Here is a 14,235-nt window from a genome sequence, read left to right on the forward strand (position 1 = left end):
CTCGGAGCTCTGAGCTGAGCCCACCGGGGGATGGAGGAAGGCAGCCCTCTGCATCCCAGATAGCCAGAAGCTGTGCTCTGCTGCCTGCTAAGCAGGGTACCCACTGCAGGGCACACCTGGGCAGGGGGCATGACAGGGGCAACAGGTTCAGCCTGAGAAGTGCCTTCCTCCTCTGCTCGCAGGGCTTTTTGCTCTTTCTCCCAAAGAGTCAAGATGAGACCCCCCCACACATACACAGAGTGACCCCCAGCTGCACCCTGTCTATGGGGGCTGAAGCTGTACCCCAACCTTTAGATGTATCTTTAGTCCACTTGGGTGCCATGAGGACCCACAGCAGCACTGGGACCCACAGCCCTTGCAAACAGCCTGCATTCCATGTCTGGCTCAGGGAGTGAGCCCCACGCTGCTCAGCCAGGCTCTGCCTTAGTGCTGAGGTTGAGGCTTTCACCTGGTGGGGCAGGTATTGCCCAACCCTCATCACTGAGCAGCATTCACTGCTACCTGGGAGAGAAGGGAAACATTGGGGCTGTTCCTGCTACAGCCATAGCTTGCTCACAAGGATGCTTGCCCCCTTTCATGGTATGGAAGGGGGCAAATGGATGTGTTATCCAGGCCAAGGAGTACTTAGCTGGAAAGAAACCTAGGAGGCGACAGAATAAACCCAGCTCAATGACCTATATACAGACAAGTTGAAGGCAGCATTTGCTCTCCTGCTTACAGTGTTGTGCTTCTGCACCTGCACAGCTACTCCAGAGGAGCTCCTGCACTTGCTGGAGATGACTGCTCAGGTTCCTTGCCAGTTTGCTCAGAACACTCCTACTCTTCATTCTCCAGGACATGGAGACATGACCTGTGATCCTGGCCTTTCCCTGGGAGTCATCATACCCAGACCCAGAGGCTTCTCCTCAAACATCACCCAGCCCCTTCCTTCTTCTCTCCCGTTTCCTATCCCACCGCTGTGCCTCTCCACCTCCCCACACAACCTTTCTGGCAACGTCATTGTGCAGGTGGTCTGTGGAATGTGGTGGGAAGAAGGCTCAAGCTGAGATCTTCAGAGTAGTCCCACTGAGTAGGAGTCCCATCAGTGGAGGAGCATGCCTGCAAGCTGCTGAGGAAGATGCACTCAGTAATGACTCTTTGGATGAGCATCATCAGAAGTCAGAGAGTCTTTGCTCGGCTGCTTTGCTCCTCGTGCTTTGGTGGGAGCAGCAGAGGAGCTGAGTTCTCTGCCCTGCAGTAGGGGGACACCTCAGCCATCTCAAGTCTGGCCCGGCTGTGCCAGTGAATCTTGGTGGTGATGCTGCAGCTTGTGCATGGTATGGATGGACTGTGCATGGCTCTGCATGGCTGCAGACCATCAAAGCATCCCAAACATGTCCCCTCTGCTATCTGACCCAGCCAGGGTCTTGGATCTGCACCCAGCTTCAAAAGCCTTTGAGCTTATTGTCTTTTCCAGGTCTACTAAAAGTAGGGCTAGTGGCCAGTGAGGATCCCAAGGCACCAAACAATGGTTTCCTTGGAGAAGTCCAAGCTGATCTGTGTGAGTCCAGCTGGTGAGCAGGCTACCACCCTCTGTCTACAGAGGTGTCTGCAGGAGGAGCAGCCCTCAGAGCAGGATGGCAATGGTGCCACTGGCACAGAGCCCTGGGAGTGCAAAGCCACCCTGACAGCAATGCCCAGTGAGCACAGAGCCACACGAGGGCACTGGGAAGGGTCTCACATTCTTTCACCTCCCTGCAGAAGGAACTGGGAGAAAAGCCATCCCCAGCCATGCAGCACCTCCCATCACCTTGGCACCATTACTGTGAGCAGCAGCGTTACAGCTTGTCCTTTCTGCCAGGGGAGGACCTGCACCACTGCCTCTGCTGACCTGATGTGAACTCCTCCACATTGCCATCTGCCAGCACTGGCAGGGTGGGTTCCTTATCTTTCTTTCCAGCATTCTTCCCTTCCAGCAAGGGTACTCACATCTGGGCACACAGCTCAGAGAGTTCTTCCTCCTCCACTATGTGCTCGGGGGTCCTAGCAGCCCATGTTCATGCCCAATGGTGAGCTTCCCTACCCATGGCTCCCCAGGCTGCCCCGTAGGGCTGCAAAAGGGCTGGGGGCTGGCAGTGGGAGGCTTCCATCCACCCCACCCAGAGTACCCACACCACCATTGTGCAGACCCCATGCATGCCAGCACAGCCCCAAAGGCAGAGAAGCAGCCCCACACCCAGGCTGGCTTGGGGTGGGTTAAAATTTTCCCTGTTACCTCACACTGGCCTCTGGTCCTATGGAAAAACAAACCATCTGGTAATCATATTTCTCTTCTAGCTGTCTGAGCCTGCGGGAATGCTTGGCTGGCTTTCTTCAGAGAGAAGAGCAAAAGGGAAGGCATCAGATGCAGCGTGGGAGCTGGAAGAGAAGGCATGGCTCACCATCACCTCTATCACCCATGTGCCACCAGGCACAGCCACATGCTGTCACCCCCGTGGTGGTACCTTGCAGGGCAGCTTATCCAGGGCTGGATCTGTTGTCAGGCTGTACCCTCATCCCCAGACCTGATCCCTTCACCCACCAAAGCATGGACCCACTTGCTGAGTGGGCTCATTTTCATGGGGAGGAGATGTGAAGCTCTTGAGCCACTGCAACACCATCCTCTGACCTCCACAACATGCAAACCCCGGTTTGCTTTGTTACAGCTTGGTTCTGACCTCTCTCAGGGAGCCAAAAACCCATCCCTGCTTTCCTTGCTGCCTTATCTCTTTAGTACGGTTTCATTTTCCTTCTGCACTAACAGCAAGCTCCAAGATGCATGGCACTTGCACAATCTCCAGTCAATCCCCCCTGGGCTGGTGGCAGGGGCAGATTCCCAGCTTAGTGCCAAGTGTTGTCCTCAGCTCTTCTATGGATAATGAAGAGCAGATGTACAACACCCATCTTGCTGCTCCCCAGATCTGCTTCCCTGGCTCCACAGTGCTGAAAAGAAGTGTCTGTCCCCAAAAGGAGCCCAGGAGGGGAGGATAAGTGGCTGTGGCCCAGAGCAGAACAACTCACAGAGGAGGCATCACAGGGGCCACCAGCACACACTGCAGATGGGGAAATCCCGGTGGATTATCATAATGATAAGCAAAGATAAACATCTTTGCTGTCTTTTTTTTCTCCTTCTAATTTGTTAAGAGGAAAAGTTAAGCTGGCTGTTTCATATCCCCAGACACTCTCACTCCTGTCGGCCCCCTGGAGCAGCAGTAAAGCTGGGGCTGCCCACTGTCCCCATGGGTCATGGCTGTCTTGCAGCTGCCCATGGAGCCCAGAAACCTGTGATGGTGCCAGGCATGAAGCATGGAGCCATGGAGCTGCTCCTGGCACAGCACCACCAGCCCTGGCGAGTGTTGGCTTTGCCATACTGGTTTTGGGCAGTGTTGTATGGAGACAGGAGTGGCTCTTGATCCTTATGGGTGCTTCATAACTCAGGATATTCTGTGGTTCAATGTCATCTCATTTGAAATAAAGAGAGCTGTGAAGGAGAGCAAGTGTGGAGTGATGATTTTCCACAGCAAATCACTTGTTTTGATTTAGGGCTGGTAGTGGGCAGCTGGAGCATGGGGATGCTGTTAGGTTTGGATGTCAGGAGGGCTGGGAATGGGCACTCTGTGATGCTGGTGGAGTGACTGAGCGATCCAGGCTGTGCTGCAGGCTGGCAGCTGCATATGGGGCACATGCTGTGTGCCATGGGTCTGGTCCACAGAAAATGGGCTGAACGCAGCTTGGGCTGGCTTGGAAGGTGGTAGAATGCTTCCCTTCACACAGAGGCACGAGAAAATATTGAAAAGGGTTCACTTTCCTTCACTTCACAATCGGGACAAAATCTAGATGGGTTCTCCTGCCTGTGTGTCAGGGGCCAGCTGGGCACAGAGCTCCATTTCTGCTCCCCATAGAGTAGTATTCCACTCTCCAAGGGGCACAGGGCCGGCAGCCAGCGTGATGGGGAGTGGCAGCTCTCTGACAGTGCTTCTGCAATGAGAAACGAAATGGTCTGGGCAAAAGGCATGCCCCGAAATAACACTGGGGCTGCTCCAAGCTGCTGGCGCGTGGCGTGGGGCAGCTGGTCTGAGAGCTGCCATTGTGCGGGGCCGGATGGGCAGCACGCACCCATCCCAACAGCCCGTCCCCGGCGGTGACTCACATTTGCTATAAACACGTCTCCCGGCGGGTAATGAATCCTGGCCTTTGCTGCCTTTTGGGAGGGCTCTGGGTTTGCTTCAGGGTACTCCCCCCCCGCCCCGCTCCCCTTCCCCTCCTGGAAGCCTGGCTGCTGCGCGTGATTGTTTCCTGATGCTGAGCACAGCCAGCGCACTGAGCAGCTTTTTCCAGCTGATGCGTGGGCTGTGTGGGATGAGCTTCACCTTAACCCTTCTGCTGCGGGGACTCCTGCTGCCCCACAGCATTCTCATTTGTAAGCAACCACCTGGGATCACAGTCAGTGAGAGCTTTATTGCATTTGCACGTAAAAGCCACAAAATACATTATAAAGCAGCAGGAGGCCAAGGGGTGGAGAAGTGAGGCTGATGGCAGAAGCAGGTAGCGCTGGGGCACCGTGGGCACCGCGGGTGTGAGCCGCTGCAGCTGGTCACGCAGGGAAGGTCCTCCCGTGGGGCTCTGGATCTGGAAAGCTGGAGGCCAACCAAAAGAGATGGTCAGGCCCCAGGCTGGCATCTATTCCTCCTCCTCCTCCCAGAAACACCCCACAAAGTGCTGCAAGGCCACAGGGCCCCAAAGGATGCCCCAATATCCCCAGCACCAAGGAGCGTGGCACTAGCACACACCTCTCTGCATTGCCATGCCCACTGCTCTCTCCTGGTTTCAGAACCTACCATCTATGAGAGCTGCCCACCCCTACCAATGACAGTGTGGCAGCATCCTCATGTAAAGCATCTCCCCGCTCTCCACAGCCCATCTTTTGCACCATTTGTCACATCTTGTTTGGGCTGGCAAATGGTGATCAGAGGCACACCTGGAGACCACAGTGCTTCACACAGGTAATAGAAATCCACTCAAGGCAAGAGAAGAAGCAGCATTTGTGTGTAACTGGAAACTGGTTTTAAGCAGAGCTTTGAGTTTCTCAGGACTCAAAGTGCTGCCTTTTTAACTGCCTTTTTACAGCACAGCACTCCAACGTGGGAGGCAGGAGAAGGGCTGTGTGCTGAGCTGTACATGCAGACGTCCCCAGAAGGACACAGCACTGCCTACAGCAGGAACCAGCATCTGGCTGGCTGCTCCTTTCCCCCCCAGTACAACTCTTCCCAGAAGGACTGCTCCGAACAACCCACTGAAGGAAAAGATTGGGGCAAACTTCTCTTGGAGCTGCCTCACTTCCTTTTGCCTGGGAAAATCCTGTTGAATTGCCATCCTGGATTGGCCCCAGCAGTAGGTGCAACCCTGGGATCAGGGTGATGCTGCTCCACCCTCCCAGCCCAGGTCTCTGTCCTAGGGCTCCCCAGGGCTCATTGAGAGGGGCAGAATGTAACCAGGCACCAGAGCCAAGCAGCATAAAATCCCCTCTCCTGGTGCTGGCTTGCTCTCTGCTGCAGACACAAATGCATTCAGACAAAGGACCTCTTCCAGAAGCAAACGTTGCCACTGAGACGCTGCCTGCAGGGAAGCAGAATGCAGTGCTTGGGGAGCATTTCAAGCACACACAGCCCAGCATTCCCTTTCGGAACCAAAGCAGCTCTTTATAGAAGCAGCATGTGCCTTGTACATCAGTAGCAGGCTGGGGCTGGGCACAGGGCATGGCTCACCCCACATTGCCCAGCTGGGTCTGCTCCCTGCGTGCAGAGCAGGCGCCAGTGCATGTTCTGGGGAGGGACATCCCTGATCTGAGCCACATGAACACGGCTGTGGGAATCCAGAGACGCTTCAGTTTCATGCTTGGCAAGGTTTAGTCTGCAGGATGCTTTCAGGATCGCTTGTTCTTCAGTGAAGGGCTGGGGCGGGGGAGGCGCACATCTGGCGCTGGAGGAGCCACACATCTGGTACATTCAGTACTTCCTCAAAGTCACTGCCACGTTACCCTTTGGATGGAGGCCTCGGGCTCCGCGCATTGCACTGGATTCAGATCCACAGCTGCATTGTTTTCTTTTTCTTTTTCTTTTCTTTCTTTCTTTCTTTCTTTTTTTTTTCCTCCTTCTTTCTTTCTTTTCTTCTTAAGCAAAAATAACCCTCTCAGCAGATCTTTGCAATTGAACATGGGAGCAGGGAAATTGGACTCAGACCCTGACCTTCCTGCACGTCCTTCCATTCGAGCTCTGTAACGGCGCCAGCTGCCACTGGAAAGGTCTGTGAGGCCACTGAGGACCTTCTCTGGAAAACATCCTTCTGTTGCGAAACGCCAAGCCAGCAAGATCAAATCTGCTTTGTCAGGCCAGCTGCAGCTTGGGGCTGTGTGCTGGGAGCCTCCTCCCTTGGTATAAGTGGTGCAAGAAGAGCGTGTGGTGGGGACCTGAAGCTGGCAGACCCATAGCTGGTGCCAACCTGGCCACATATGTGCTCCAACAGGCCAGGGGGTCTTCATGAAGGACCCAGTGTTGGTGGAACCAATCCTGTATTGGGACACGGTGCTGATCTCCTGCTAGGCAGCTACTCTGATTGCCACTGCAGGAAATACTGCTGGCCACCAACACACTCTTCGTACATGCCCTTCCCCATAGCATGGAGCACAAGGAGCTCCTTGGCACAAGGAGCCAACATCCCCAGGTGGGAAGGGGTTGGGGCTGGGAGCATGCACACAGAATCACAGAGCCACAGAGTCACAGGATCATGGACTGGGTTGGTTGGAAAAGACACTGAAACCCACCCAGCCCCAACCCCTGCCATGGGCAGGGACACCTCCTAGAGTCAGCTTCCCAAATCCCCATCCAGCCTGGCCTTGAGCACTGTGAAGGTGGAGCACCCACAGCTTCTCTGGGCAACCTGTGCCAGGGCCTCACCAACCTCACAGGGAGCATTTTCTAATATCTAATACAATCCTATCCTTTTTTTACTGTGACATCATTACTCTTTGAAACATCAAAATATTGCCCATATCTTGGGATTTTACAAACTTTGTTCTTTACTGTTAGGGTACAAAAAGCTTCCAGATCACAGTCTGTGGAATGGATGGATGGATGAATTGATGGATGGGTGGGTGGATGGATGAATAGATGGAGGGATGGAGGGAGGAAGGGAAGGAGGGATGGATGGATGGATGGATGGATGGATGGATGGATGGATGGATGGATGGATGGATGGAGGGATAGATGGAGGGAGGGCATAGATTGGAGGAGAGGAGAGGAGGGCACGGAGAGGAGAGATGGAGGGAAGCTGGAAAGATAGAGGGAGGGAGGGAGGGAGGGAGGGAGGGGAAGGGAGGGAGGGAGGGAGGGAGGGGGGAGGGGCGAGGGAGGGAGGGAGGGAGGGATGGATGGATGGATGGATGGATGGATGGATGGATGGATGGATGGATGGATAGGTGGGTGAGTGGATGGGTGGGTGAGTGGATGGATGTATGTATGCTTGAGTGGAGGGAAGATCAGACAATGCACACCGTTCACAGAGAGAGGCCAGGTCAAGCTGGAGCGGCGGGAGCGGGGTGCGTGGGGCAAGGGGGACATCTAGTGACTGCGATGGGAGCTATGCGAGAGCGAGGGCTCGTCCTTACCGCTGGAAACCCTGCCTCTGCCGGGGAAATTACCCTTTCTAATAGGTCATAAACTTGAAATTAGCATAATTAAAAGTGACTAGCATCAATACATGAGGGAAAAAAAAGCAATTAAATGAGAATAATTTCAATTTAAAGAGCCTCTCTAATGAAAGTCACTTTCCCTTGGGGGAAAAAATCTTTTTCAACTCTGATTATGTACCATTTTTGCAAAAAACCCAAGAACCTTTTGCAAATAAATTCTAGACAAATGCACACAGCAATACTCCCAGCACTCAGTTTTGGGAGCATGACTTGTCATGGACATGAGCCATGCAAGGGGCTGAGTCTGGTCTGCAGCCCCACTTCACTCTGGGGTCTGGAGCAGGATGAGGCATTGCACCAATTCTTTCCTGCCAAAATCCCAGTTTCCCACTAAATAACACATTCCCATAGAGTTTCACTGAGCCAGATACTTCCAAAAATGTTGACTCACTCTGTCTGGATAAAATGCATCGAGAGACAAGCAATGCATTAAAGCTCTTCTGTTAATTAACTGTGACATTCACATCGTCCTGAATATTCACTTCAGTATTAAAGATGCGCAGATGTTTCTCCTTCTGACATGGCTGTGGATGCAGCGCTGCAGTGCTCTGAGTTCCTATTGAATGTAAAACTAGGCCATCTCACAAGTAAAAGCGAGACACCGTGACTTCTTCCAAAGAAAAAGAGAGTCTTCATGCCAACTTCTTTTGAGTTGCACCAAGAAAACGAAAGACTTTAATGCATTCCTTATGATTTTGTTGCTATCATTGCTGTCATCAGCATGTTCCCAGCAGATACTGCAACTGTTGTTTAATTAGCTTTTTCTCCAGGCCTTGCTTAAGCTCATATAACAATGGACAAGCAGCTGGATTCCCATATAAAATTAGGGGGTTTGATTCGTTGTTGTTGTTTCTCTTTGCAAAATAACCCAGGGAGGGCTCAGCTCCGTTGCCATACTTGCTGAAGCCTGAATGTGCAGGAGAAAAGGCTGATGCCCCTCTCCCTCAAGGATGGATCCCTGAGCAGCAGAACAAGCTTTGAAGGTTCCCAGCCTGGTTTTGTTGTGTTCTGTACTCCCAGTTTTTGAGCAATCCCCAGCTTCATTAGCAGGAGCACAGCATTGCCCAGCCACAGCTGCTCTGATGGTTTTCTCTGTTGTAGGCTGTCCCCAGGTAGCTAAAACAAAACAGCAGCCTGTATCAAAGCAAAAAGCAGAATTCTGATGGAACTGGAGGACCAGGACTCCTGGTGGGGATGGTCCAGGCAGAGGATGTCACCCACGGGTTCTTGTGGGGTTGAGAGCAGATCCAGAACAGCCTCAGTCTGCAGGAACCACTGGTCCCTGGGCAAAGCATCCATCCTCCAGGACAGCACCTTAAGGACCGCACTGACTGCAGCTCTGGCATCTGCACAGACACAGAGGCTCCATCTGACCCCATCAGCTGTGCCCAAAGCGCCCGTGTCCTCCTGTCCAGGAGCATCTGCCATGCTGCTCCCTGTGCCCCCCGCCCTGCCCAGGGGAGGCTTTGCAGGATGGGGAGAGGGACAAGGCATCCAGCCCCGGGGCTTGCCAGGAGAAGCAATATATTTCCCATGTGTCACAGTGCAGAAATGTATTGCAGTGGTTGCAGTATGGGGAAAATGGGTGACACACGTTTTGTACAGAAGGAGATCAGCTGATGGAAAATATATTTGTTTCCACTTTTGAGTGGCAATAAAGAGATGTAAAGCCTGGAAGCAGAAGGCAGGGAAAGGGCTTAGGGCACAGACATAGCGGATCTGTCCAGACAAGAGGGTGGTGAGATATCTGTTTTCCTACCATTACCATTACCATAACCATAATCATAACCATGAGCGTAACCGTAAGGATAAGCATAGCATGGTTTGGAAAACCAAACACTGTGCAAGCCAAGCACTCTCCCTGGTGAAAAAGAAAGCCTAGGCTCACTCAGGAAGTGCATCACCCACTGGGACTTTTCATAAACAAAATGATCATAACAGAAAGGTTTTGTTACACACACCCCCCACCTTCCCTCTGAGCTGCTGAATGGAGAAGGATGCAGAGGGAAGGATGGCACTGGGGACAGCGAGGTGGCCCAGGAGAAGAACAGTCAAAGCCCATTGGTAGCAGAGCTGCACAGACATTTATTGAACACAAACAATGACAAACACAGCTGGCTCACAGATCTTCCTGAGCTATTGTCCAAAGGTTGCTTGTGGGGACTGTCAAAGAGTGCTTTCATGCCCCTGGGGATGTGAATACTGTACAGCTGAATTCATCCTGCATCCAGTTGCTCATTAGTTATAAAAAGGGAATTTTGTGTGTGTGTGTCTGTGTATGTGAGAGAGTGAGATTCCCTTCTTTGAGTATTAAAAATGGCTTGTCTGGACCCTGCCATGTTGCAGAGAGACATCTGTGCGTGAACCCATGCATGCACGTAGGCTTGGCTCCCACACATTCTGCTTCCAAAACAACACAGGGGTGAAAAACTACACCTTATCCTTGGGGTAGGGGCATGAGGCGGTAAGGGGAGGCCAGGGGATGAAGCAAACGCAGGGGGAGCACTGGGGAGACCACGGGGAGGGCAGCAAGCACAGCTCTGGGTGGTGTCACGGGGCCATAGGCTACAGCAAGAACAGCCAATGTCAACGCAAATGTGTAAGTAGCTACACTAGACTGACACTGGAGACCCGGCGTCTTCTTGAGTCACACCAGTGAAACCCCCTCTCCCTGACCCCCCTGGAAAGAAGATGAAGTAATTACACCATACGCTGAAAACAAGGACCATAATCAAAGAGCGATCTCAGGAGCACAGTAAGGAGGTCATAAAGAAATGTTCCAGTGGGTGCATTATGCATGTGTATTTATATTTATATATATATATCTGTTAGTAAAGAAAAGAGTATCTGCGGAGGTAAGGGGAAGATGTATAGGTTGTACAGGCTGGGTGGAGGTGCCCTTGGCTGGAGAGGGTCGGGTGGTGCGGAGTGGAGGATGGTGGGTGGAAATTAGAGTGCGCCCATTCCAGTGACCTCAGACGTCAGCCTAGAATAGACAGGGGCAGAGAGAGGGGCGGGGGAGACAAAAACAAGCGCTTAATCAACGGAGTAGAAAAGAAAACACAGATCCTGTGGGGCAGCACTGACTCTCCTGCTTATGACCCCTGGGATGCCCAGTGAGGCGCCCGCGGGCTCAGCATTGTGCAGATAGATCCACTCTCTCCAATCACCCTGCTCCTATCCTGAGCTGGGGGTAAGTAAGTGTTAATTCTTTCTTGGTGTCCAAGTGGGTTCCCCAGGTGGTGCTCAAGAGGTTCTTAGATTGTTGGAGATGTCACAGCATATGGCAGAAGGTCACCAGCCTGATGTCTGGTGGCCTGAGCACATGGAGCACCATGGTCAGTTCAAGGATGCTCAAGCACAGATGCTGCAGATCCTCACTGAATGCCCCTAGCAGAGGTGCCATGCACAAAAGGTGCTGGCAGGAACTGTCCCAGCACATGGCTCCTACCAAAATCCTTCCTACCAGACGCAAGCATCAGTCCTAGCATCCTCATCCCATTTGCCTGTCACCTACAACTCCCCCAGTTCCTTCATTTGCTCTGCCTTTACAAACTGAAGGAGAGACCGAGCTGTGTCCCATCCTTCCCCTCAACCAGATCACCCTCCATCTCTGCTTTTGCCATGGCATGAGCCGTGGCTTGGACAGCCCTTTCCAATGACAGAGCCACTCTGTTTTCTTTTCTCTCCTTCTTCAGGAGGTGGTGGGGAGGTGCTGTGGGGCTGGGCAGCAGGGAGGAGGGGGTGATGGAGCCTGCTGCAGGTCAGGGCAGAGGTGGGGTGGGTGCAAGGGAGGGGGATAGCCTGCGCACACCTTGCCAGCACTCCCCTGTCCTCACCCCTTCTTCTTGCCAGCAACAGCGTGGACAGATGGACAGACAGATGGATGGCCTTGAGAGACAGCACGAAGCCAACCAGATGCCCCCCTGCTCATGGGCCGCCTGCCCACTCGGCCCACCCAGCTGCCCCAATGGCTCCATGGCCGGCAGCCCCGCGCGCAGCCCGGCTTGCATCATCACCGGCCCTGCCATGCTGCCCTGCCAGGAGATGGAAAGGAAGCGATCAGGCCATTCCCATGTCTGCTGTTTATTCGACTGCTCGGTTGACTTCTTTCGATGGAGGAAAGCATTGGTGGAGGCCTGGAAGTGCGTGGGAGAGGCTCCGAGGAGGTAGCGAGAGAGGGCTGGTTTCACAGCAAGGTCCCAAATTATGCCTTCCCACCACCAGACCAGATCCGTCTCCGTGCCCTGACCCAGTGCTACCTCCTCAGTGGGGGGAGGACGGCGATTTTGCCCTGCTATGAGCAAAACCCTCCTGGAGTGAGGGTGGCAGCCGTCCCACCACCAGGTCTCACCTTGCGTTAATGAGGTACTGAGCGAGGCTGATGTTGGCAGGGGTTCCTGTGATGGTGATTTGGCGCTCCGATGACCCTTCCGTAGCATTGGCAATTTTGATCTGTGCTCCAGACATCTGCCGAATTTCATTGATTTTACTGCCTTGTCTTCCGATTATGCAGCCTATTAGCTAGAAAGAAAGCGCGGGGGGATGGCGTGAAGCAGCGCACCTTGAGGACGCAAGCATGACCGCGCGGCCGGAGCCTTCCTTGCCCTGCCTGGAGACACCGTGACCTCAGTGCTCACGAAACTAGGAGACCCAACCTGAACATGGGCACAGGGCTCTTGGGATCAGCCCAGCCCCAGGCGTCCCCCAGCCACTTGCTGCTAGCATCACTCACTAATCCTGACCTCTGCACTCTCGACATCTCCCTCACTGCCTAACAAGGATGCTGCAGGACAGGAGAATTGTACTGGAAAATGTCTTCCACACTGTTTCAAAAACAACTAATTTTCCTTAGAGCCATATAGAAGTGTGAATTTTCTCGGTGTCCCTGAGGGTGTCTTCATGCTTTCTCTCAAGTATTTGCGCACCAAACCACGGGTCCCTCAGGCACCACCATAACTGGGTAAGGCACATGAAGGTGTGTTTTTCCAACACAGGCATGTGGTGTTCCTGAGAGTCACAGAATCACAGAACATCCTGAGTTGGAAGGGACTCACAAGGATCACTGAGTCCAACTCCTGGCTCCACATGGCACCACCCAAAAATCAGACCAGACATCTGTTCTCCAGAGGCTTCTTGAACTCCCACAAATTCAGTATTGTGATCACTTCTGTGCGGAGCCTCTTCCAGTGCCTGATCACCCTCTGGTGAAGAACCTTTTCCTGATATCCAACCTGTCCCTTCTGACCATTGGCATTTGAATGCCCTTCCACAGTTGCACACAGGAAATCTGTATGTGGGATGTTCGTTCATCTCATCAGCTGCTGGACTTTTGTCGCTGGCTGAATAAGGAGAGATGATCACCACTCCAAATGCTGGCTGGTCCTGATGTTAGATGGTGGGTTCTGGGTGGATGCCTTCATTGCAGTTCTCTCAGCAAGGACACTAGAGCTCCCAGCAAAGAAGAGGGTTAGGAAGAGCAGAGAAATGACCTGCAGTTTTCCTGAGTAATGACGCTGTCATACACCATGCTGTTCCAAAAGATTTCCTTCTGTAAGTCCAAAAGAAGGCTCCATTGTCAGCCCACGGTGATGGATTCTTAGCTCCCCAAAGCAAGAGCTATTTCCAGCCATGTCCATCTCATCATTGCCTGGAGCAAAGGCTAAGGGATCTGAACATGCGCCCATCACAGAACTGGAAATATCTGCTGTCTCCAGGGCTGCTGTGTGATATTCAGCCCAAGAGTCACCCATCCAGGTCTTCAGAAATAGCTCAGAGAGCCCTGAGGTGCTTCAGCAAACAGATCTATGTACAGCTGTGAGCCTGCTGGGGGGCCATGAACAGCCAGACCTATTCTGAGAGACTTCCAGAAGAATCCAAGGTTCTCTTGCACAGCATTCAAGCTTCTGGCAGTCATGGGAGTGACAAGCTGGACTTCATCCCAAGATTCCCTCAAACTCTCCTTTCTCTGCAGTGCAATTGCTGTCTGCTCAGCACTGCCCAAACCTGACAGTGGGTGCTTCACTCTGAGACAGCCAAGACTGTCCTCTGTTTCCAGGGAAGGTAACAGAAGGAATTTCAGAGCCACCAAAGCAACAGGGATCACTTCCACTAGATGGGAAGGAGATGCAGGTGATAACAGCCAACACCACACAGCTCTGATGTTAGCCAGACTTTTAGCAAGTGCTCCCAATGGTCCTGTGTCCCATGGCAGGTTGCTCCACATGCTAAGAGGAAGGAAAGGCCCCTTTTCAGGTGTCACCCAATACTACCAAAGTTGCCTTTGTTGCTATCAGTGCTCAGGTCCCCCAGGCTTTCTCACTGGGATGACAAAAGCCTGTTAAGCAGGAAGAAGAAAAGCAAACAGCCTCCAGACCCCATCCAGAAACCTCTGAGAATGATGGGCTGGTAGGTGATGGTGGTGGGGACCAAATCATGACATCACTTCTCCACTTTCCACTGAGCACAAG

General features: G+C 52.9%; 1 protein-coding gene across 14 annotated transcripts in view; it reads right to left on the reverse strand.

Annotated features, from left to right (window-relative positions):
* Positions 1–4,456: 4,456 nt before the first annotated feature.
* PCBP3 (poly(rC) binding protein 3) overlaps positions 4,457–14,235 on the reverse strand; it is a 47,702-nt gene continuing 37,923 nt past the window's right edge. For 9 of the 14 annotated variants that reach the window (XM_032446053.1, XM_032446054.1, XM_032446055.1 and 6 more), the window contains 2 exons: positions 12,120–12,289; positions 4,492–4,655 (listed from right to left, as the gene is read on the reverse strand). In XM_032446053.1, coding sequence (XP_032301944.1) covers positions 4,613–4,655; positions 12,120–12,289 — 213 coding nt within the window. In that variant the 3' untranslated portion in view covers positions 4,492–4,612. Of the gene's footprint in view, positions 4,656–9,826; positions 10,752–12,119; positions 12,290–14,235 lie in introns of those variants that run through there. The other 5 variants (XM_032446065.1, XM_032446062.1, XM_032446058.1 and 2 more) reach the window with 2 other exon arrangements.

This window comes from Coturnix japonica, chromosome 7, assembly GCF_001577835.2.
Source record: "Coturnix japonica isolate 7356 chromosome 7, Coturnix japonica 2.1, whole genome shotgun sequence".
NCBI lineage: Eukaryota > Metazoa > Chordata > Aves > Galliformes > Phasianidae > Coturnix > Coturnix japonica.